This window comes from Stegodyphus dumicola, chromosome 2 (assembly GCF_044657685.1).
Source record: "Stegodyphus dumicola isolate Sdum_Otavi_A_Nest chromosome 2, ASM4465768v1".
In the NCBI taxonomy this organism is placed as follows: Eukaryota; Metazoa; Arthropoda; class Arachnida; order Araneae; family Eresidae; genus Stegodyphus; species Stegodyphus dumicola.
Window position 1 is genome coordinate 248,410,099 of NC_140769.1, and position 26,162 is coordinate 248,436,260.

General features: G+C 31.0%; 1 protein-coding gene across 4 annotated transcripts; it reads right to left on the minus strand.

The window, feature by feature from the left end:
• LOC118196027 (uncharacterized) lies at positions 1-25,445 on the minus strand. Of its 4 annotated transcripts, none has more exons than XM_085811992.1 (2): positions 25,424-25,445; positions 1-1,392 (listed from the first exon to the last, which is right to left on the minus strand). In XM_085811992.1, exon 2 carries the CDS (start codon positions 1,376-1,378, stop codon positions 434-436), a length of 945 nt encoding a protein of 314 aa, XP_085668118.1. In that variant the 5' UTR covers positions 1,379-1,392; positions 25,424-25,445; the 3' UTR covers positions 1-433. The 4 variants fall into 4 exon arrangements, with proteins under 4 accessions (XP_085668118.1, XP_085668116.1, XP_035223278.2 ...); XM_085811990.1 differs by lacking the exon at positions 25,424-25,445 and adding an exon at positions 25,224-25,416; XM_035367387.2 differs by lacking the exon at positions 25,424-25,445 and adding an exon at positions 5,794-5,903.
• Positions 25,446-26,162: the final 717 nt, after the last annotated feature.

The window sequence follows — 26,162 nt, forward strand, 5'->3', positions numbered from 1 at the left end:
TTTCAACCCGATATGGTGGTAAATTTTATTTAAAGAAGAGTTTTAATATACATTCAGTTTAAACTCTCATCACGGAGGGGAAAATTATCACTTAATGAAATTTCAAAATTGAAAACATTAGGAAAAAGAAAACATACTTTGCATTCTGCAATTAATAATGCACATATTTACATAAGAGAATAATAATTTCAACTTCATAGTTTGAGAAACAACATTTTTACATATCTCTTCTTTTTTCTTCTTTCCTCATTGCAAACTCAGAAATTTATTTACAACGTATAAAACAAATTTCATATTTACAACAGAAATTCTGTAGCTGATATACAACAAAAATTATCTATAATTTCTTAATTTCATCTACAAATGCATACTCTCATTTCATGTCTGAATTCATTAAACTATAAAAATTAACACTTCAAATACAATTCATACATTAAGAATGTGTGCTTAGATGCAGTTTTAAACTCTTTTTCCACAGGAACTGTTTTCCGCATTCTTTACACACATTTTCCTTTCTTTCCAATCTTGTATGATTCAAACAATGTTGACAAAAATTATTAAAATTAAAAAATACTATTTTACATACTTCACAGACACGAGTTATAGCACCATGTTTACATTCATAATGTCGTTGTATCTGTTTCGTACTTTTAAACATTTTATAACAAAATTTGCACATCACCGATACGTGTTCATTTTCTTTTACATGGACACGTATATTCTGATTATTTTCTTTTACATGGACACGTTTATTCTGATTATTTTCTTTTACATCGACACGTATATTCTGATTATTTTCTTTTACATGGACACGTATATTCTGATTATTTTTTTTTACATGGACACGTTTATTCTGATTATTTTCTTTTACATGGACACGTATATTCTGATTATTTTCTTTTACATGGACACGTATATTCTGATTATTTTCTTTTACATGGACACGTTTATTCTGATTCGTTTCTTTTACATGGACACGTTTATTCGGATTATTTTCTCTTACATGAGCACGTTTATTCCGATTATTTTTTCTTACACGGACACGTTTATTCTGATTATTTTCTCTTACTTGGACACGTTTATTCTGCTTATTTTGATTTCGCTCAAAATTAGTACCAACATGCTGATATTTGTGCTTAGTGAGGGCAGATTTACACTTAAAGCTTTTATCACAAGTTTCACAAGCAAATTTATAATCATTATTCAGTATTCCACTAAAATGTAACATCTTATTTACTAAGAAATCCCCTTGACAGCATAAATAACATCGATGTTTGTTTAGGTCAGTTTTCAATTCCCGAATAATTTCAACTTCATTATCACCTTCTGAGAAGCATCTAGGAGTTGAATTCCAATCCTCCGCAGAAAATGACGACATAAACTCCAGAATATCTATAAAATATGCAAAAAAATAATTCATGATTAAAAAAAATTAAAAAAGTTATCACAGAAATCTTCGCATACACTTCATTACATCAATTCTGAAGCAAAAATTTATTAAATATGTTGCACATAAATCATGCATCACAAATTATATATTCCAGAACTGAAGATCAGCAATACAAATTATATATTCCAGAACTGAAGATCAGCTATATAAGGCATGAAAAAGAAAACACAAAGCAGCTTATGCAGCAAGCTCATGAGAAACGATGAAAAATTCAAATATTTTGTACGTCTTATATCACTGCTTTTTACCTTTCTAATAATAAGAAATGAAATATATTTTATTATTATATAATATTCTGTAACTTTCAAGAAAAATGTGTATCATAAGTGTGGCGACCTGCCTACTACGACTCAACGTTGCCAGCCTGCTAACTCATAGCAACGAAAAACAAAATAATGTTTATTCTATTGTTAATATCGATACCAAAAAATTTATATTATTAACGATCTGTTTTTGTTATCATAGTTGCTTGTCCAGCTGCGCTTTATTTATTATTGTTCAAAACGGCTTATTATCAGCATGTAATTATCTAATCATCAGCATGTATTTATCAGCATGTAATTATCTAAATACAAAATTCGCAACAATATTAATAATTTTTAACACAGCTACTTAAATGAAAATGAAGGTTAAAAATATTCTAAACACTAAGAAGCTATTTTTGATAATAATTGTTTTGTATTTTAAGAACAACCAAAAAAGTAATTGGGGGGGGGGAAGACGGAAAGATCAAGAATTATGGAGCCCACTTTCATATTTTTCTAAAAACCTCTCATCAGCACGAACCAGATACAGCACTTACGATCGCGAATTATTAGGAATTTATGAAGCTGTCAAATATTTTCCATCTCGATGGTGACGCCTAAACCAGATTCTCTGACGTAGCAGTGACTGGTTGCCTTGGCAACAGAGCTCGGATTTAACCATTTATGCCCTTTACGCCCTCGTCTGAACGGGGCCTTACAGCAACGAAAAACAAAATAATGTTTATTCTATTGTTAATATTGATACCAAAAAATGCATATTATTAACGATCTATTTTTGTTACAATAGTTGCTTGTCCAGCTACGCTTTATTTATTATTGTGCAAATTAAATTACTTTTATTATTATTATATTAAAAGCAGCGTGTAATTTTCTGTCTCAAAATTATACTACCATAATAAGCAAATCATAAAAAAATTTACACTTTTACAAATATTATCAATTAAAAAAAAGAGAGAAATTAGCAATACTGAACTGTTTTGCAAAAATCAATTAAGACATATGAAATTATTTTATAGACGTCAACACACACACACACAATACAAGTACTTAATTTTCAATATTTAATTCGGTATTTTTAGAATGATTCGGATACTTTTGTCTTAATTCATATTCACTTATTTTCTGAATTCATTAAGAGACATCCATAGTAATGTTAGTTAATTATCTGACGAAGGCAGAGCATCTCTTTAAAGGGCTGGAGGGATGTCTCCAAGGTACTTTAGGATTAAAAAAGGATATTGATTCATACTTAGTTACACGGAGAAAACTCAGTATTCGACGAAGTTTGAACTCTTATCGAATTGACAATCCTGAACAGTCTAATAACACTCGGCACTGTCACCAAGAAGGACTAGTTCCTGGTTCATTTGCATATGAAATTCAAGACTGTTTATTCCGAGGAGGCTAGAATAGACTATAGGTGGGGAACCTGCGGCCTCCGCGAGGTTCTTGTGCGGCCCTTTGCCACCTAGTACAAAATGGTTGAGTTCGTTTCAAACAACTATTGTACATCAACGCCATGGCAGTTGCGCGAAAAATCCCGTGCTTATAACAGGTACACGGTTTTATTGTATTTCTAGAAAGTACACACTTTGTTAAAGATATTATTTGATATTCGTTTTTTTATCCATCATGTCAAATAGTAAGAGAAGAAAATTAGGTGATGAAAACAGAACATTTAATGTAGAATGGGAGTTAGATTTTTTCTTTACTGCTGAGAAAGATAAAATGATGTGTTTGTTGTGCAATACAGTTTTAAATACTTTAAAAAAAGCGAATGCAAATAAACACTATTTGACTCATAAAGAACATAAATATTTCGCTTTAGAAGGTGAATCACGAAAAGCTGCACTTCAAAAGTTGAAAAATGAGAAGCATCATCAGCAGGCATCTTTTAGTGCCAATTACCTCTTTCAAGAAGAACTGTAACAGATCGACAGCACGAATTAGCGCAAAATGTAACAGAGCAACTTCATGCAATTATACAAAATGAAGATGTTTATTTTTCAATTGCTTTATATGAAAGCACTGATAAAACAGATTCGGCACAAGTTTTATATTTTATTCGTGTTATAACTAAAGATTTTCAATGTTACGAAGAACTACTTGCGTTGGGTACACTAACTGGAAGAACTCGCGGAGCCGATATTTTCGAAAACTTCAAAGAAGTATGTAATAAATTACAATTGAATGTCAGTAATTTAGTCAGTGTCTGCACCGATGGCGCACCTTCCATGAGAGGCAAAAAAGAAGGATTCGTTGCTTTGTTAAAAAAGGGAAACTTAAACTTGAAAAAATTGATATCATTTCACTGCATTTTGCATCAGCAAAATCTTTGCGCAAAATCTACCATTTTGCAAGACACTCTGGATAGAACCATTGCCATTGTCAACTATATTCGCGTAAATAGAATGCGTCATCGTGAATTTCGGCAGATGCTCTCTTTAGATGAGGAAACGTATAGTGTTGACCTGCCATACTACTGCAAAGTTCGCTGGCCTATCAACAGGTCAGGTTTTGATAAAAGTTTTGTCTTTACGACGACAAATTTTAAACTTTTATAAAGAACAAGGAAAACAATGTGATCTATCAGATGAAGTATTTCTCAGAAACCTTGCATTTTTGTCTGATATGATGACAAAACAAAACAATTTAAATATTTGCCTGCAAGGTGAAGCGAGGTATATTTATGAAATGTGGCAAAAGATCCAAGCGTTTAGAAAAAAATTATCCTTTTTCAAAACATTGCTTTCTCGATCGGAAATATCTGCACAACACTTCCCGGAGCTAGCTAAAATGTTAAATGAGCAGAACTGTGAAAATAAAATATTCGATGAATATGTAGGTGTCTTGGATTGTTTAATAGAAGAGTATACTAATAGATTTTCTGATTTTGACGAGCACACTCCTGCTATGAAACTGGCATTTGAACCACATTTAATAGATATATCCGAGGCTCCTGCAGAACTACAAATGGAGTTAATTGATTTAGGGGAAGATAGTATCATCAAATCCCTTTTTAACGCTAAAAAGGATCCCATAGAAATCTGGAAAAATGCTGTTGAATATCCATGCCTTCGAGAACATGCTCGCCGTTTACTTTCCTGCTTCGGAAGTACCTAGTGTTGCGAGACAACATTTTCTCTCATGTCAAAAATACAAAAAAAATTTAAGAACGCAAATTACATATGCACATTTAGAGGATCAATTAAAGCTGTGTGTTACGGAGCTTGATCCAAATATACAATTACTGTCAAACAAAAAACAAAGCCAAATAAGTCACTAACTTAGTGAATAAAAAAATATTTTTTATTCTATTTTTTATATTTTTATATTATTTTATATGTATATTATATTTAAAATTTTGTAGTATTATATTTTATTTTTTCTATATAATGCAATAAATTGTTAAATCTATAGAAAAACTATAATAATTTCACAAAAGTCACTTTCTTAGGTCAATCAGCTTATGCGGCCTCTCTTATTGCTGCCTAATTTAAAAGTGGCCTCTAATGGTAAAAAGGTTTCCCACCTCTGGAATAGACCCTTCCTAACCGTATTCTAACCTGCTTGGTTTATTCAACCTCTCACAGTCCTAAGTTTATCCCAAGCGGGATAAACTTAGGACTAAATTATACTAAATTTTATACCTTATAGATAGCGGCCAACCTCTTTTTCCGACTATTCTGTTTGTAAAAGCAATTCTGTTTTCACGTGAAATTTTTCTGTTGAATTTGCAAACAGCTTTTTAAATGCTGTCTTCGAATGTGTGTTATCAATTTACTCGAATTTAAATTTCAAATTTACTTTGCGAAGAGCTTTTAAATGCTGTATTCAAATCTTTGTTTTCAATTTACTCTCAAATAAATTTCATGTTTACATTACAAACAGTTGAAATTAGAAGAAAAATGAAATAATTTTTATCTTAAGCGGCATAAGTTTAATTTATCTCTCTTAAATTCATTATCTCCGTTTTTTTTTTTCAACACTCTGCTTACAACAAATTGTTTGTAGATAGGTTTTGAAACAACTAAATATAGCAGTACAAAATCGAGTGTATTTTATCTTACCTCTTACCTGTTTCAGTCACTGTATAGGTGAAATTCTTGATATAATCTATGCCCATAACATTTAGGGACTTACTCTCAGTTATATTAATAACGAGTAGTTCATTGAAATACTTAAACCAGCTAATCTAACTAAAAAAAAAAAAAAAAATCCCTAGCTTTCATTTTGAACGTGCAATAAAATGGCGGAAGAAAAAATGTATAAAAACAACAATTTTAGTGGCGCCACCTATAGGTCCGTAAAGTAACTACACATTTAAGTATAGATCGCCTATATCGGAGAATACCTAGCCATAGCTAAGGCTTTTAAACTAGGAAATTCTGTAACTTTGTTTTTAAAAATTGAAATTACGGTGAAATCATATCTTCCTTAGGCACAAAAGCATAAAATAACTAACCATTAGTTTCTAAATTATAGATCTTAGCGCTTCTCTATCCTAGTCATTCACATTTTACTAATTTTCTTACTTTTTCAGAAATTAGAGCGTCACAACTAGAATCACTCTTACCACAAAAAAACATACTGAGCATTGTCCATTAAAAAAAAAGCTAGTCATATAGATATTGGAAAATAAATCATATTATTATGCATACAAAGGTATTGCATAAAATTTTCTTCCTCATAATTTAAATTTGCTTCACAAAGATAATTTCTTCCTGACATCTTTGTAAAATTGATAACAAAATTTAAAAACCAAATGAATAGTTACCATTAGGCAAAAAATATTTTGCTTTAATAAACATAACTGCAATATGCACGAATGCCTATAATTAAAAAAAGGAGGAAGAGAAACAGCTAAATTTATTATACACACCCCCACACATATATATTTGTTTTTTTATGCGCTGCTGTTGCGTTGAAAATTATTAATAAATAGGCGCTAGAATAGTGAAAATAGTCTACAAAAAATTAGAGATATTATAGACTGTTCACAACTGCTGAAATATGACTATAAAAGACTTTTGGTTAACTGAGCAGTTTTCAGAAAATACTTGTTCGGGACGAAAGGACCGATATTTCTAAATTTTTTCTCTGCCCTTAGCTATCTAAAAACAAAAGACTTCAAGAATCTATGGATTAATGAAGAGTTTAGGCTAGCTTGTTCGCATTGCTACTGGGGTTATTAGACAGCGATTTAAGCCTTTGTTCTGTGACTGATTTAGCCACTCTGCTGAGTGGAGAAAAAATGACATGACAAGCAAAACTGAGTGAAAGAAAACGCAACGTTGATTTATTTGTAGATTTTATTTTAGCTGAAGCACCTTCAGCAAACACGATCACCATTTTCAGTTGTAACTAAATGACACAAAAGTACCACAGACAAATTGGCGAAATTTCAGGAACATTCTCTAAATTTAAGAAGAAAATAACAGCGGAAAAGAAAGGGTAGAAGTAAATGGTGCCATTTCAGAAGGGAACGTGCAACAAAAAATGGTCTGTTTATATGTGGGTGTGAAAAACCAATTAATTTGATTTTTAACTTTTTGGAAAGTTTGAAAAAAATTAAGTCACTGACTAAACCACTGCAGGGAGATTATTACAGATAAGAAAAAAACTCTAGGTTCTCCAACTGAAGAGGTTTCTTAGGTGACTTATATAATGAAAAACTTTTATGGTTTATAGTCCAACAAATTGCCCAGCATTGTTTCTTTGTTTCCTTTTTTCGAACATGAGACTTGTGCTCCCCCGTGCGAAAATTTAAATTATAGTTTGCCCAACACATTTCCAGCCGCACTGAGAAGGAATGCTATTATATCCCGAAGAATTTGTATCAGGAATAAGATCTATATCAATGGTGGCGAACCTTTTTGGTGCCGCGTGCCCAAAATTTTCTTTTTTTTGGAGGGGGAGGGAGCGCGTGCCCAAAACCTCTTTGATTAAATCCTCATCGGAGATCAGCGGTTTACCATGTTTTGCTAGGCACAGCGAAATTTGAAAGCTGGCCGTTATTATATGTTTTTTTTTTTTTTTTTTTTTTTGTTTTTTTTTGGGGGGGGAGGAATAATTGCAAAAACCAACTTTCTGGTAATTATAAATTCTCAATTTATTTTCAATAAACACCTTCCGTTCAGCTTCATTAACTTCGGGAACAATCTTGTGGTTGGTGTTAAGGCCCGTTTCCACTGCTGCGTATGCGTTGCGGTGCGTATGCGTTTCTCCAATCAGCGAGCGAATTCACTTTGATTGACATCTGCAATCCGGTCGGTGTGCGGTGACGGAATACATACGGATGGAGTTCAACAATGTTCAACTTCTATCCGTATGTCTGCGGTTGCGTTGGGGTCACGTGGTGAAAAAGGAGCAATGATGTGTAGTCACTAAAAATTAATGGCGGCAGAAGAGCGATGAACGCTCGCTTAGAAGAACGTTTTGCTAAAAAATACTTATTTCTGAATTAACATTATAGCGAGAAATCTGCGTGCTGAAAAAGATAGCAATCAGCTGAATTTAGTTAAAAGAAGATAAGAAAAACAAGATAACTGCAACTACAGTACTTGTTCGTTCAAGAAAATCAGCAGCAAAAATTATAATTCCAAGTCCATGAAATAGCAAAATTTGTTCTGATAATCATTTTTTAGTTCTGCATACTCATTTAGCTTTAATAAAAATGAATGTCTGACTATATCAAACTGCTATAGCAAATTAGATATGATTAAAAGATTTGCTATTTTTTTCTTTTGAAACAGGTAAAAACTAAGAACGTTAATTATAAATTAAATTTGATAGCCTTTTAAATACTCCAGTTCATTGAAGAGTATGTTAATTTTGTATTTCCCTTTATAAATATATCTTTTTGGATAACACATATTTGTAAGCACATGAAATATATTTTTAGCAGCCCGTTTAACTTCAATCGGAACGCCACTTTAAAAGATAATTTTTCCAAAAAATGTACTAGAAGCTGAAGAACAAACTCTGGTGAATTTTTCAGACAATAGCACACTGAAATAGGACCAAAAAACTTAAGTTTTAAGAATTGATTTACTTGATGATGTATATAACCCAAAATATGCATGCGACTCACGTGTAATCCTAGCTTAGTGGTAAAGCTGATGGTAACGATGTCCACTTTTTGGAGTCGTGAGTTCGAATCCCATACGCTTTTTACACCATGTCTGCAACTTTCTTACCTTTTTATTCCAATTTGATGTATATTCGTGTTTTATAATTTATTTCTATTATTATATGCATTAAATATATTGTTTTATTTATGCTCTTATTTATTTAAATTTTTCCCGCAAAAAAGTTTGAAAATTATATAATACTAATTTAAAGCATATCCTGTACATATATATTTGAATTTAACAAACATTCTCTATTCGTAAAAAGCAAATTTAAAGTTAATTAAATTTAAATGAAATTTAATGCAAACAAAGAAATGATTAATTATTGCTGTGCAAGTATCAAAATCCATGAATAAATATATAATTCCAAAAATTTATTAATCCTTAAAAAATTTATAAAAATGCGTAAGTGAATAAAGGGATAGATTATTAATCCTAAAAAAATTATAAAAATGCATAAGTGAATAATAGGATAGATTATTAATCCTAAAAAATTATAAAAATGCGTAAGTGAATAATAGGATAGCTTATTAATCCTAAAAAATTTATAAAAATGCATAAATGAATAATAGGATAGATTTAATTCTAAAAAACTTATAAAAATGCATAAGTGAATAATAGGATAAATAAATTTTTGGAATTATATATTTATTCATGGATTTTGATACTTGCACTTGATTTACATATGCTCTCAGAATTTAAATGATATTGTATATTAGTTCGCAGCAATAATTAATCCTTTATTTGTTTGCATTAAATTTCATTTAAATTTAATTAACTTTTAATTTTTACGAATAGAAAATGTTTGTTAAATTCAAATTTCATTCCTTGCAGCAATGGCGCAAGAGAATTATTTAAATTTAATTTATTTTGAAACCCTGAAGATATATATATATATTTTCGTTTCACTTTTATGTGAATGTATATACATGTGCTCAGACTTTGGGATGTTTACGACTCTAAACTTTCATTCCAAATAACATGAGACAGTATTAATGCCCTAAACATTTTTTTAACAAAAAATTACTATAATAATTGCTTTTAAATTCAGTCCTCTCCTGCAGAAGCGCAGGAATTAATTAATTAAATATTTCCATTTTCTTTACCTAATGTGTGTATATATAAAGAGAAAAATCTTATTTTTATAACTTCTTGTATAAAAAGAGATATGAATTAAAAATGTTTAAATTAAAAATAATGTTTTATGGATTATGTATAAAATATAACTGCCCATAGTGCATTTTAAAACAAACGAGATTTCTAATAAATTATCCAGCTATGACCCTGAAGTCAGCGGTATACAAGCATAGCAAATTTTGCGTAAATATTGTGAACCTTTCCTTACAGTTGCTCTGTACTTTTAAAGTACCAACTATTTTTTAATCCCTTTAATTTTTTTATTTTATGTTATTTATTTGTTTACTTTTTCACTAACAGTACATTTTAGTTTTAATAATATATATATTATTTCATAATATTTAAGGCTTCTAGAAACACAAATTTTTTTTAAAAATTTATTTCAGCTTCTATGGAATTCGTGATGTTCATAATATGCATTATAACCTTACTTATCTAAAATTCCATATCAAATCGAAAACAAACAATACTCGCTTAAGCGGGAAAAATTCAGATGTTCAGCGTCGTAACTCGCGAACTGCTTGTTTGGCGCCAAAATATTACAGTGACACCTAGCGGTGGAAAATGAAAATATTTTACGGATACGCAGCAGTGGAAACGCTTGTACGGATGCCGTAGGCGTGTCTTCAATTGACGCAACGCGTTCTTATGCAGTAGTGGAAACGAGCCTTTAAAGTGCTGCTTGACACTTGATGTGTGACACACAACACTTTCCTCGCAAAGAAAGCTTAATGCTTTCCTACTGTGTTCATTAACTCTAAATGATTCTGCCCATGTCTCTTGAAATGATCTTCCACTATCAATGTTAATTTTGCCTTTTTTGCTGAAGTCATTAGTGAGGTTTCAAGACCGGGACAGCAGTAACCGTTAACCCAAATATCTCTTTGCTAAACTTCTAACTTTAGATATCATATGTTCCTTTTCGGCTTTATTGGGCTTATTTTGGCTGAGCGCATGTGAATAAGCTTGGTTTCCCTACTAAGCTTTTGTGTTTTGCTTATTATCAAATTGCGTGTTTTTACATTATATTTGTACATTCCGTTTAAGATATTAAATTAGAATAATCTAACCCACTTTCCCCAATCATATATAAAAATATCATTTCTGATTATGTTTATTATCCCTAGATTCCTTTGGTTCTTTTAGAAGAAAAACACAAATTATAAAAAAATCTTAAAAACCACAATAAATAAATAAAATAAAATAAAATAAAATAAATATGATTTTTGTTCTTTCTCCTACCTTAAACTTTCTTACGCCGTGTGGTTCCTGCTGTTTCTTCCATTACTATCATTATGCTCTTTCTCCTTTTTGCACATTTTTAATTTATTCTGATTTGGAGGCAGATGGTTCTTAAGAATAGGTACTCCGTAAATTATAATCCTTGGACCTTTGGTTCTGTTCACTGTTTTTTCATTTCCATTACCAGTGCGTCTACTTTCAAGTATGTTCTCAAAATTTTTTCTATCTATTTCTTAAGGTATCCGTTCTCTATTTAATTTCAGTTGAAGAAGATGATCATGTTTTGACCGCTAAAACCTCTTCTGCTAAAATAAAATCTATGACAATCAACACTGTGATTTTTTACGCTCATTCTACTGAGCGTACAGAACTTCAAAGTTGCCGGTTTTCAGTCACAAATGAGCCTCAATTTTTAAACACTATTTGTTTCTGAAATTAGAAGGCAGGAGGAAATTTACATTTTTATCTTCCTCTGGTGCATTTATTCAGAGTTTTATGAACCTATAACACATAATACTAAACATTGCATAAAAATTCCATTCTTCTGTAGAAATCTACAATTCCGAAATCTATTCGCCTCCAAAATTAATCTCAAAAGTTCTCAAATGCATCAGAATGTAATGGCTCATTCAAAGCTCTTTCGTTTACACTGCTACATTTATTAATGCAATTTCATTAATTATCGTAAATCATTAGTGTTTAATTAATTAATCGTAAAATTATAATTATGTGGAGTTTTAAAATTAGGAACAATTCTACATTTGATTGAGACTGATTTCATAGAACATTTTCTTGAATTTTAAGACAAACTCACATAACACCTTCAACAGCAACACTGTTCTATTACTAAGCTCAAAATTTTCAGAATTCTTCTGTAAAATTGAAACCAGTCTATAGATTGGTTTTGTCTTATTTAATATTTTATATTAGCGTGCATTTCTTTCATATATTTATGTTACCATTTCAACAGCTTTTAACAAGCCAGAGTATCACTCCATAATTCAAAGCAAATTTAGATTAAAAAATCCTTTACTGCAACTAAAATCACTGTAAGGCCATCTTTACTTTTAGGATATTACGCATTGGGTAACTTACGCTATTTCAGTTTGTCCTTCTAGATAATAGCATAGTGGCAGTAGTTCCAAAGTACATTTGAGCCTATATGCAGGGATAACCATCATTTGATAATGTGAAGGAAATTTAATTTTGTGCATAAAGTACCCATTTGTTATGATTTTGATCTTTTCTGAAGTAAGGTTAATTATTGATTTTGTAAAAATAGTTTCATCTGAGGTAACATAGTTCTGAATTTACAATGAAAGTGCATTATTTTGCAAAAAAAACTTACACAAACAATAAATATAATCAATGTTATATTTATTGTTTGTGATAATTGACTTTTTTATAATAAGAATTAAAATTCTTAATATAAAAAAAGGGAAAACTTTTATTTAAATGGAGCTATTTGCTTTTTCTCAAAGGCAAAATTATATATTATAATACATAGAATTCCAAATTTTATTAGAAATAATAGTATATTAGTTTTAAGGTTTTAATACTATATTAGTTTTAAGTTTCTCCCCCCATCCATAATAATAATGATAATAATAATAAAGGCAAAACACAATTCAAAGAAACAGAGAAAAGAAGAAAAATACTGCACCAAAAGTTTTATTTCATTTATCAGAGGCTTAAACATAAAGCTTCTGCAGACCCAGAACTTAAGAGTGATTCAGATATCAATAATATGGACTTAATAACTGGTTGATCAAAAACACAACTGCTGGATATTGATAACATCATTAATCAAAAGATTCAGCAAGCATAAGGTTAAAAGCTTCAAAATTGACATATGTGTTGAGGATTACCTACTGATTTATTTAAAAAGAAATTATAAACATTACGTGTAGCTAAAAACAAACATAGACTTGAGTTTAAAATTATAAGGGGAAAGTAGCAAGTTTGTGATTCTTGGGAAAAATTCAGTATCAATTAAAACTGTTAAAATTTACCAAGTCTATTAAATGAATATGTTAGCTCACGTATGAAGATGACTATTGTGATCTTACAAATAAATAAATAAAATAAAACATGTCTTTGCAAATTAGATGTGAAACATGTCTTTGCAAATTAGAATGCCATATAAAAATGTTCTTACATTAAACTAATCAATGCTGCCTTAATAAATAAATGCTGCCTCAATAAATTGTCTTTAATAAATATTTTTTGTGATAAATTGGATTTAGTTCATCCCTTTATGATTCAAAATAGTATAAGAGAACTTATGGCACTTACCTATTATCCTGTCAATCATGGAATTGGCTACCAGTAAAGCATGAAAACTAGCAGAGTAGCATCAATTATTCCTGTGAATTCTGAGAGAACGATGTCTCTTTACATAATAAACAACAGTATTTCCCTCACTTCGCTTTTGTGCTTCATAAAAAGATTTTTTGTCAATTTCTAGTGATCTGATAAACCTGATTTTACCAGAAGCTTTGTTTAGAACAACATGAAAACAAACTTCAAGCAGGAATTGTTCTAGTCTATTACTTTTTTGTCGGCCACATTCAGCTGACCATATCACGTCTATTAATACACACTTTTTTGATGGCAGGATTCTATAACTTTGAAAATAATCTAGTGTTAGTTATCTGTATAAGGCAAGTCACAAATTTTAATAATTTTTTTTTTCTTTTTTTAAAATGCAAGGGGAAAATGTAGCAATAAGTGTCAATTTATATCCTTGTTGAAAAAAATAAAACATGGTATATTGAGAACTAATCAGAGTTACATTAGATAGAAGAGAGATGTTATGAATATGTTCTTATGTCACACTTAATCATAATGGGTGCCAAATCGCAGTACTTGGTAACAATTTCATACTGACTGGACACTACATAAGTACTGAATTTATTCTAAATTAGAGAATGGTCATGTATTTTGGAGTACTTCTGATATTTTACAACTTTTTATAAAGCAATTACAATCACAAGAAAGCGAATACCACTATAAATTATAGAATAAGTAATTTTCTATGTTAAAAAATGTTTGTTTAAATTAACAGTTTAATTAAAAAAATTTTTACTGAAATTATGATACAATATACAGCAGGGTCTGCTAATTCATTAGGAAAAAAGTTTCATGTCTGTTTGACATCATTTTGAGTATATTAATGATTAGGGTGTAAACTGAAACTTTTATCATTTTAACCATATCTGTAATTCATAACAATACAAGATGCAATAACAATAAAAATATATTTTTGGGGGGATATTATATATTTCAGACACTTATGATATTCATTCAGTTTTATATAATTAATTAATGAGTTCAATAACTATTTTAATTTTAAAAATGTATATTTAAAAATACAACTTTTAAAAACTAATTTCATTGCAAAGAAAATATATAACAAAATCAAAAATTCAGATTAACTTTCAAAACTGAATAAAAAAACATGTAAAAAGCTTCACAAGAAGAAGTAGGACTATTTCAACACTATAACTGATATACTGTAATAGGAATTCAAACAAGAGACTGGATTACATAGTTTATGAATTGACAGCAAGGTTAATGAAAGCAGTTACTTAAGGAAAATGTAGATATGATTTTCTAAGCATATAACATATTAAATTAAAAACAATGAGGTAAGTAGGTTAAACTAAAAATATGTTTTTCTTTTATAAGACATGGCCCACTAGTGGCCAAGTAGTTAAGTTGCTGAACATTGGTACTTCAACTTGAGTTTGATTCCAGGTGAATGGGCTGACTGCATGGGTGTTTTCATGGTTTTCCTCTTATAAAATGTGGATATGAGACAGTTTCCCTCATAAAGTTCTCTATGAAGAACATTCCTTCCTTTATCTGATAGCTCTTGCATACTTTGCCATAGACAAATAAACTAAACCAAATGTTTTATAAAAACATGAAATGATGTGATTTACAACACTCATGAAAGATTACAAATGCTTATGGTTTAAAATATTTGTAATGAAAAAAATACATTGAACTCTAATATTGATGCATAATTGCCAATAATAATTCTTAGATAAATATTGAAAAAGATAAAAATTTTCTAAAGATTTGGGGGGAGGGGAACTCATGCTGTTTATGTACCAAATTTCACTGTTAGGGCTTAGAATGAAGGTAAAAGATTAATACTAATTAACTGCTGAAAAGAATGATCTCTGCTATCCTAAAGTTAAATTCATCAATGAGTAGGTAAACGTGCCTGTCTCCATGAAATTATTTCTGACACTGAAGGGTAAAAAATGAAGTGAAAAAAAAAACACACCAAAGTGCATTTGGAGAAAGTCAAGAATGGCAAAGCTTACAAGATTTTATCAAAACAAAACATTCTTGATGGAAAGACTCAAGTGAAGACAACACAAAATATAAAATTGGATTAGTGAGAATAGTCACTATATGTCAGTGAAATGTATAAACAAACTGTTACAGAATACAAATTAAATTTTTGTACAAATTTTATGACATTATAGCATTGCACAGTTTTATAGAATCTCAGCATGACTTTGGAGATGGTTGGGAAAATGGGAAATAACAGCAGAAAAATTTTAAATCTATGTAAATTTTATCAGCATTTGAATTGCATCAGATTTTAAAAGTACAATAAATATCATTCATTGAAAACTCCTAGATTTCATTTTATTCAATACTCAATACTATATTGCTAGATTAAAGGGCAGGCAGAAAAACTACAAAAAGACAAAAACAACAAAAAGAACTGCTTATGTGCTAGGTATAGCTGGGTTCAAATATTTTAAAAATTAAATAATTTTTTATTCCTTTTGTGGTGCTAATATATGAGTGTCTACATGGACTGCTGAAATCTGATGATTTCTCCTGAACTAGTTTTCCAGCAAACATGACAAATGTATGGAGTTTCTATATTATTTCTTTTATGTAGTGCGAAAACAACTGAGCTTCAATTTAAACGGTTTTCCATGAAAGCACCCCTCTCTTTGAGCAGATATATATTGTATACTTAGGCAATTCACCTACTTGTTTCTAAAAGACTGAGACCTTTTAAGAGAATTTGCAAATTATGCCTACTTTTTATGAAAAGTATTGAAGCAAAGGTACTAATTATGCCCCTGAAAAATTATGCAAACATTCAAAGTCAAATATGTAAGCGTACATGCGCATGTCTTTGATGTGAGGGAAATATAAGCGCATAACATCTTTTCAGTGATTTGTGTGTTTGCATTCCTTCATGACATTCACTGTGTTTCTTCCAAGAGTTGGGTAAATTTTACAAGGTATTAGGGAAATTAAGTAGCCATGAACATATGGATGATGTAATGAGATGATGGAGAATAATTGACAAATTACAAGCAGGTAAAGAGCAAATGGCTACAGAGCTCAATGTAATGCCCAGTATTGTCTGCAACTTGTTGAAACATTCAGAATACTGGATCCATATCATGAAGATCTGGACAAGGTCGATCAAGATCCACAACAATGAAAGAGGACCATTATTTGACACTCTCAGTGCACCAGCAAAGGACTACTACAGCTTCACTGCTCAAATGAGAGCTGTATGCTGCTGCTAGAACCCCAGTTTTATGGTCTAGAATTACCCAAAGGTTTCATGAGATACGGCTATATGTCAGAAAACTCACTACAGCACATAAAAGATCATGCTAGCATGGTGTAGACAATATGTGCCTTGGGCCAAAGTTCCGTGGAGCACTGCTTTTTATAGATGAGTCAAGATTCCGTCTGGACACTGATTCTCGGCATACCTGTATCTGGGGAGAGCCTGGAACATGATACTATCCCTCCTTTCATCAGAAAAAAGGATTCATTACGGTGGTGGAAGTTTAATGGTTTGAGCAGGCATTATGTTGGATGGCCACACATGCCTGTGTGTGTTTGACAAAGGCTCTCTAACTACTATGAGGAGATCTGAAAGTCCTATGTTCAACTTCTCAGATTGGTCTGGGTTCCTGTTAATGGATGGCAACACTCACCCACATAGGGCTCAGCTGATCAACAATTACATAGAAAATGAGGATATTCACCTCATCTTCCTGACCTTAACCCTATAGAGCATGTCTGTGATGCTCTTGAGAGGGTAATTTCATCTGACCATCTCCCTCCGAGAACCATCCTGAAGTTGAAAACAGCCTCGCTGCAGGAGTGGGTTTGACTGCCACAGAGACTCCTCCATTTCATTCTGATCAGTATGCCATCACGCTGCATGACCTGTCTGGCTGTGAGAGGGGACCATATCCCATATTAGATTCATTTCCAGTTCAATATCACAAAGTAAATTTTGGACATGCCTGCACTATGAGCTTTAGTGATAATCATTAATGATTATCATTAAAGCTCATTAATGATTATCACTAATGACTTTTGAATGACACATCTCTTTCTTTGTTACAAATGTATATTCATACTTAATTTCATTAAAATATCTCCATTACTTTTTCAGAAATTTGACGTAATGTGCAAATTCTCTTAATTTTGCTGACAAGTGTATTTCAAGAAAGCATTTGAAAAAATGCCATCCGTCTGAGATGCAAAAGTATATCTCATAATTTTACAGGGTTGTTTTAAGATAAGTTATCCCTGCATTGATTAGTCTAAATAACAGATTTTATCAGACTCATATACTTTTACTTCTATTTTGTTTTCTCCCCTTAATAATGAATTTTTTTGCACATGATTGAAAATAAGTAGTATTTCCAATAGAAGAGGAAAACAGTATTGAAAGGCATGTAATTTCACAGAATAGTAGTAAAGCTCAAAGAAGAGAGATGTCAAATACGGTAGATTTTAAATTAATCAACCTTTATAAGACTACATTTCGGCTAGATAAGTAAGTAGTTAGTTAATCCAAAGAAGCACACAAAATAGCATTTACAAATCATAAATAAAAAGTATGCTGCATACAAATATTTATAATCATTTATTTATTTGGTTAAAAATAAGTTATTTCAATTTTTCTAAATTTTTGCTTTGTACCAAAATCATACCAGTTTATTAAAATATTCAATTCCACTGCATAATGTGATTTACAGAAGCTCTGTAACAAATAGATTCCAATGCTTTTAGTTTCATTGCATTGGTTAATATGTTCCTATCAGCTTACTCAGTTAAAATTAATACAATTGGGGAGGGGGGACTGAAAACTTTCAGATTTTATATTATGCCCAAAGGCGTGTTTTATATTTACTCACACATACATGCTTTGAGAACATTTGGAGTAAAAATATTTTAAAACAGCATATCTTTAGAATTTCCGATAGACAGTCTCCTTTTGCACTGGAAATATAAATGTTTTCTTTCGTACAGTGTTGCCACTGCTAGCTTTGAAATAGTTAAGTTTTTTAATCAAAAATTTGATAAAGTTTTACAAAATATGAAACAGATAATAAAACAAATTCGAAAATCAAAATTCGGGCTTCCAGGTGCCCATATTCAGGTGGAGGACTATGTTAATCAGAATTTGATGGCTCTAGGTACTGTTTTTTTTTTCACGATGCAAGACACATAACATACATTCATGCAAATTCTTCATTATTTAATTTCTTTAACTGTAATACAGGGTGATAATATTTGGTGGCAACAATTTGAAAAGAAGTATGCTTCGACAATCATTGTTCCATGTAATTATGGACAAGACAACAACAATTTCAAAAGTGATTCAACACTTTAGTGATTCGAAGCAAAATTTCATTTTGAGACTAATAGCCCTTCCACTCTAATGTCCTTTTGGGCTAAAAATAACTTAAAAACAATGTACATGAAATAACTACAACCTAACAGACATATATAATAACATACTGCATTTATTTGGACACAAGACTCCACTTACATTTTTTAGAATAAATTTTAAGAGCTAAAAATGTGAGTGAATGTCTCATGAGAATTACTTTGGATTCTGATTAGAATGAAAGATATGCTACCTGATTAAATATAAGGTTGACCATGATCTGAGAAAAGAAATAAAAAAAAGTTATTGATATATTATTACTTAAGATAAAATAACACGCTGAAGAAGTATTAATTTAGAAGTCAAACAACAAAAATCAGCGTTATATTTACAAATTTGCTCAGGACTGGTTTCGATGGTTTTTACTGAACCATCATCCTCAGCTGCCAAAGCACAAATGAATGAGATAAGATAAGAATGGCTGGACAAGAGTTAAGCTACTGGTGCCATCTATTGACGAACATGAACTAAAACATAATTTCCTTAAAGGCTGAAGGCAAAAATGAACTGGAACTAGGAAGATTTTTTTTAATGTGAAACGCCTCTAGAAAATATAATTCACCAATGGAAGATATTTTTTGAATAATTCTGGCTGCAGAAAAATTGAAAAAATTATTTTTGGACCAACAATGCTCGGCAACAGAGAGCTTCTGTGTTTTCTTTTTCTAACATATGCCTCATGTTCCTTAACACAAACTTTTAAGGCTCTCTTAGTTTGACCAATGTAAATTAAACCACACTGGCAAGGAATCCTGTAAATATCCCAGGAATTCATATCCGGAATGGGGTCCTTGAGTATGGAACTCGGAATTTTATTGATGGGAGAATAAATGATCGGAAAGTTAAATTTCTGCAAAATACGTGCAACTTTATAGATAATTGATGGAAAGAACGAAATGACAACAGAATTTTTATAATCTCATAAAAAAAGTGTGCCTTTTGGTGTGTTGAGATGAGAATTTTTAAATTGCTTGATTAATAATATTGGGTGAAAAGCCCCTGTCAATAGCTACTACTTTTAAATAATTTAGTTCCTGATCAAGAGACAGTTTGGAGGAGCAAGCTTGAAGTGCACAAAAAACATAGGAATAAAATGAAGCTAACTTTTGTTTAGTTATTAAACATGATTTGAAGTGTGGTGAAAGGAAAACCAACGAAGGTTTAGGGTAAACCGTAGAGCTGAAGTTGGATGTGTTACATATGACCAAAATGTTCAGGAACAGAAGAGAATTGCATGTCTCAAGTTCAAATGTGAACTGAATAGCAGGATCAATGGAATTCATTATTGAAAGAACTATATTTAAATCATCTTTATTACCATCACACAGGGTAAAAGTATCATCTATGTAACGGAACCATACCGGGAAGTACCAAACCTGGTATGGTTCCAGTATTAAGGATGATGATTCAGTAAAACCATCCAAACTAGTCCTGTGAAAATTTGCAACTATAATGCTGATTTCTGATGTTTGACTTCTAAATTGATATTACTTATTTGTTTTCAGGCATACTAATGATCAATATCGTAGATGCAAGATTAAGTTGAAAGTGCTCAGATACAGCAGTTATAATTAACAGTAGTTATGCAATTTACATATATGATAATTACATGTGTGGTTTATCTTATATCTAAAATAGCATAATTTATAATGCACTGTATGATGATTAAACTTTTTCCTCTTATTCTGTAATTTTTTTGTCAATGCATTTGATAATAAGATCCTACTAAATTTTAGAACCAAAAATACTGCAAAAACAATTTGAAAACTGATACAGCCATTTATAGTAATTCAATGCAAAATGCCATTCCGAGACTAATGGTCCTTCTGGGCTAACGCTCCTTTGGACTGAAAAGGCCGGTCTTATATTCGAATAAATACAGTACACACCAAATGTAGTTTTAAAACATACCAAGCATATGCTTAGCAGCTTTAAAAACTATAAATAATAATTATCTCACTGAATTCTACTTTTTGGATGAAGAAATAATTGCACACAGTCTCTAAGTACCAGACACTATATTTTCAACAAGCTTGGCAGCACAAATTCAGCTCATTGGATGAAAAAAGAATTTAAAAAAAAAAAAAAAACACTGAAAGCCTTCAGATTTTATATTAAGCCCAAAGGGGCATTTTTGTAATATTTTGTGTGTTATCTTTATTTATTAAATATCATATTCCTTGTACTTAAACCATAAAATTCAATTCAACAGCAATATCAGAAAATAATTTTAAAAGAGTATATCTTTAGAATTTTCTATGCAGAGTCTTGTGCGCTGGAGATAAAAAATGTATTTTTTTTTTCTATACAGTGTTGCCATTCTTTGCTTTGAAATCATTGAGCTTGTTAGTCAAAATTCATTGAAGATTTACAAAATATGAAATAGATGATAAAACAAATTCTAAATTTGGGCTTCCAGATGCCCATATTCGAGTGGAGGACTATGTCATTCAAAATTTGACGTCTCTACGTACTGTCGTTTTTTTCACAGTGTGAGAAACATACACATATTCATGCAGATTTTTTATTATTTTTTAATTTTTTTAAATATAATGCACGGACCTAATATTTGGTGGCAACAATCTGAAAAATGAAATGGTATTTATAGAGAACCAAAACAAAATGCCAGAATGAAATTACTAGCCCTTTTGGGCAAATTGCCCCTTTGGGCTAAAAACTTGATAAAAGCACAATTGGTTACATCAAGATTACTTAAGGTTAATCTTCGAATTATGGTAACTTGGCGAATTTTTGGCGACCAACTCTGCTACAGCAACCTGCTAGTTTTTTTTTTTTTTTTTTTTTTTTTTTGAAGCCATTTTGTTTTCACGAAGTAAAGGCTTTTTTTTTTTTTTTGTTTTGTTTTTTTTTGTTTGTTTTTTTACTCAACATTTTTTTCCAACAATCTGCTAGCCGAATTACGCTTATGCTAGAACTTTTATGGAATAAAAGTGCTTAATCATGACGAAGATTAGTTGCGAAATTGGGAGAAAGTGCAGAATCGCCCACTGCTTGCCGCATTTTTATGAACTGCACATACACGGTATCCATCGACCTATTTTCACATAAGAAAACATCCCAGAATTGCACAAAAATGGCATTGCGCATACTCTTGACTTTATCCATGTACACTGCTAAAGTCCTAGCTAGTAACCTTTATCGCCTTACCAAAATGTCGCCAAACTACCTGTTACCATATTCCAAAGATTAGCCTTACTTAAAAAGGCATCCACTGATTTATTAAGATAAACACTGTTTCATTATTTAGCATTTCTGATAATGAGAATAGAAAAGTAAACCTAAATGAAATGTGATATAAAGTGGATATATTTAGGGCTAATCTTTGGAATATGGTAACAGGCAGTTTGGCGACATTTTGGTAGGCCATACAGGTTACTACCTAGGACTTTGGCAATAAGTACTCAGTTCCAATTATGGATTATTTTGTCTGAGAGAAATGAGAGATCATGAGACGTCATGTGACATCTATGGACGAATGACAGCTCTTTAATCGGAAAAGGGGGGAAATTTGGAAAAATATCTGCAATACTTTATATCATTTTGTATTTAGCTTCATTCTGTGTTGTGTGAAACAGTGTTGCTTAATTTTTGGATCCCATGGCTCTATCTAAAGTGAATTTGAAATTTTTATTGCGTTTATCTGATAATACAAAAGAATTGCTTGAATGGTGTATGAGTGTAGGATTAATTGCGGATAAGTATGAATTTTTTAACATGTGCGAATGAAATGAGATAAAAGAGAGATTGTGTGAAAGGAAGGATATTACAGATAAGTTTGAATGACGGTGTAAGAAATTTAGTGAAAATGGACATTTTGTGATCCACCATGCACTCAAGATTCTGTAGAAGATTTGGTAAGTTAGTATTTTTAATAATTTGAGGATATTATTTTAAGGAATAAATTTATATGCTATTATTGGAAAATGTTTATTAGCAATGAATTAGTTTAAAGTAATTAAGATTTTAAGTTAATTTTTATTAATTTAATGTATGTGTTTATTTATATTTTAAGAAGTGTTTTTTAATTTAATTATATTTTAATTAAATGATAGTTATTTTGTGAATTATATATTTGTAGCATTTTGAAATACGTTTCAGTAGAAGTAAATGTGCATGGAAATAATTTAAATATTTGACACTAAGTATTTGCAACCATTTTTAATGTTTGTGCTATAAATTCACAGGTGACGTTTATAATAGATAATTTAGAGGGAAAAGTTTTTGGATATTTTACTTATTTTATACGTGCAAATGTTCATCCTTGGAAAGGGTATATACTTTTTCACGATCAGGTAATTTCATATATGTCCTTTTTACCGACTTTAAATATTCACAAAATTTTCCTGCAAATTTTTCTAATTTATGAGAAAAAAAGCAGTGTACATGGTTAAAGTCAAGAGTGTGCGCAATGCCATTTTTGTGCAGTTCTGGGATGTTTTTTTAAGTAAAAATAGGTCGACGTGTACATGGTTACCGTGTATGTGCCATTCTGAAAAACGCAGCAAGAAGTTTGTGATTCTGCACTTTCTCCCAATTTTGCAGTTAATATTCGTCACGATTAAGCACTTTTGTTCCATGAAATTTCTAGCATAAGCCTAATTCACCTAGCAGATTGTTGGAAAAAATGTTGAGAAAATAATAATAATAAAAAAAAAAATAAAAAAAAAAAAACTGTCTTTACTTCGTGAAGACAAAATGGCGCCGAAAAAAAAAGTAGATGGTTGCTGTAGCAGGGTTGTTTGCCAAATTTTCGCCAAAAATCGCCAAGTTACCATAATTCAAAGATTAACCAAATTTAGAAATCAAATCATCTGAATTATCTTGGGTAAATTTAGAAATCAGGTTTCTTAAATCGGTAAAATCCTAGGAGAGACCACACCCTTGGCGACAAACTGGGAAAGTGCAGAATCACCCACTGCTTCGCGTGTTTCTCAAAATCGCCAACTTGGAAAATAACAAATCAAAGAATTGCACAAACTTGGTATCCATGTACACATCGACCTATTTTCACTTAAAAAAACACATTACAGAATTGCACAAACTTGCCATTATGCACTCCTTTGACTTGGTCCATGTATACATCGATACACTGCATATAAATGGGCGATTCTGCACAGTACCCTTAGTTCAAGGATTTATGGATGGAGTATCTAGTGTATTAAAGTAGGGTTACCAAGATTGGTGTAATTATTGCCAACCAAAATCATTCGCGCCATCACGGCAAGGATCCAGGCCTTAAATCTTAAACTGAATATTGCATTTATTCACATATTTCTCCATAGCATTTTCAGCAAATAATTTAGTCTTTTGATTTATATGCATAATTTTCCTGCAAAAAATTACGACTTATTGTATGTTACAAAAAATTATGCCTTATTGTATGTTATTATAATTTCATACCTTTTCCCCCATACGCATTTCAAGATTATTTAAATAAGTCCCAAGTGAGATCACCGATTTTTGCCTCTCAAGGAGATAAAAAGAGAAACGATTTTCAGGTAACATTAGAATGTGAATTGCACACATGGGAAAAAATAATCCTATTTCTATCTAATGTGTTAAGTGAACGCTAGAATAGCAGAACATTTAACTGTTTGATGGAGACTGGACAAGAAAGCAAACACAGAAAATACAGACAGCACTTATTGAGTCTATAGAATTTATTTATAAATAAGGAAGTATAAAACATCTTTACATTTTGTGAGGATTAACATCTCATATTTTCTCAAACGTGCAGTGCACAAGGGTTGAATGTTATCCCAGCAATGAATTTGGAACTAAACCGGGGTCAACTGAATATTGAAGGAAACAAGAAACTATTTTAATGGGGAAAGAAAAATTCTTCACTGATATATACAAGAAAATCTATCCGTATATCGATCTATACAAAGAACAAATTGAGTTCTGAAACAGAAAGTATGCAGAAACTGACTCCGAAGTATTAAGGATATGCGAAAAATTACATACATCATACGGTATAAGATAATAACAAATAATGACTGCAAGCTAATAAATAATATTGAAGACAATATTCAATAATAATATAAATCCAAGTCATATACGCTTTTATTCATATAAATGTCCTTTTCTTCATTTACAAAATTGCACAATTTACACAAATTTATCTCTCGATTTTTGTAATTAAAAAAACATAACCTAAGCGCCTGTACCTCTAAGATATGAAAAGATTCAAGGTTGTGAATTTAAAATATAAGAAGATATTATACCGGGTATGACTTCATCCATCATTTCAGCAAAACAACGGATATTTCTCAGTCGTTTTTTTGACGCTGCACTCTGCTACTCATCTCACAATAATTATAAAAACATACGAAAAGCGTAAAGACTGACAAGTACTTCCACACGTTAGCAACGGAAATGTAAACACAAATTACGAGTATCCTGCATTTATGCCAAGTCTTTTTACCTTTTCAGATGAAGGAATTCGTTGTTGACAGGTTATCTTCACGAGAAAAAAGGGGGGGAAAATGGGAGGAGTTACGAGATTCTCTGGGTTGCATGAAGATCTACTAATAACTTTCTCGCCAAGTAATTTGGCGTCATCGGCTCATTCTCATTTCTGGAACTGTGGATGAAGAGTGGTCTGATTTTGATCCGTAAGTATGCTAAAATTCTACTATAAATTTTTAATACCTTGTTTTCCAAATTTACACATTTTGCTTGATTAATTTGAAGTTGTTTGTTTTTAGATGTGCGCAATGGCAAATTTCAGGTTATTCGTCAAATAACCAAGGTTTCTATTTCTCTGGTAAGTGTTTGCTTTATATCTTATATTTATTATTAAATATTAAAAGTAATTTTTGCATGGGTATATTTTTTCATGCTCATTTTCTGTTTTATGTGCTGGTAGATTTCTGGCCGATTACCGTGTTTTTAGATAAATGCGCCATTTTCATTTAGGTCGTGTAGAGATTACTGTTTCCATTTTTTTTAAGTAACCACGAAAATTCTAACACATGTAAAAGCTTTACTAGTAAACTTTTGATTGAGGATATTTCAAGTAAATGTGCCATTTTTACTGAATTTGTGTAGAAGTTGCTCTTCGTTATGCCTTTTTTGAGCCAATATGTTAATTAGTTGTATTCTTTTAATGTGTTGTTTTGCAGATTAATGCAGTTTATTTGACAGATGTGTAATGCTGTTTG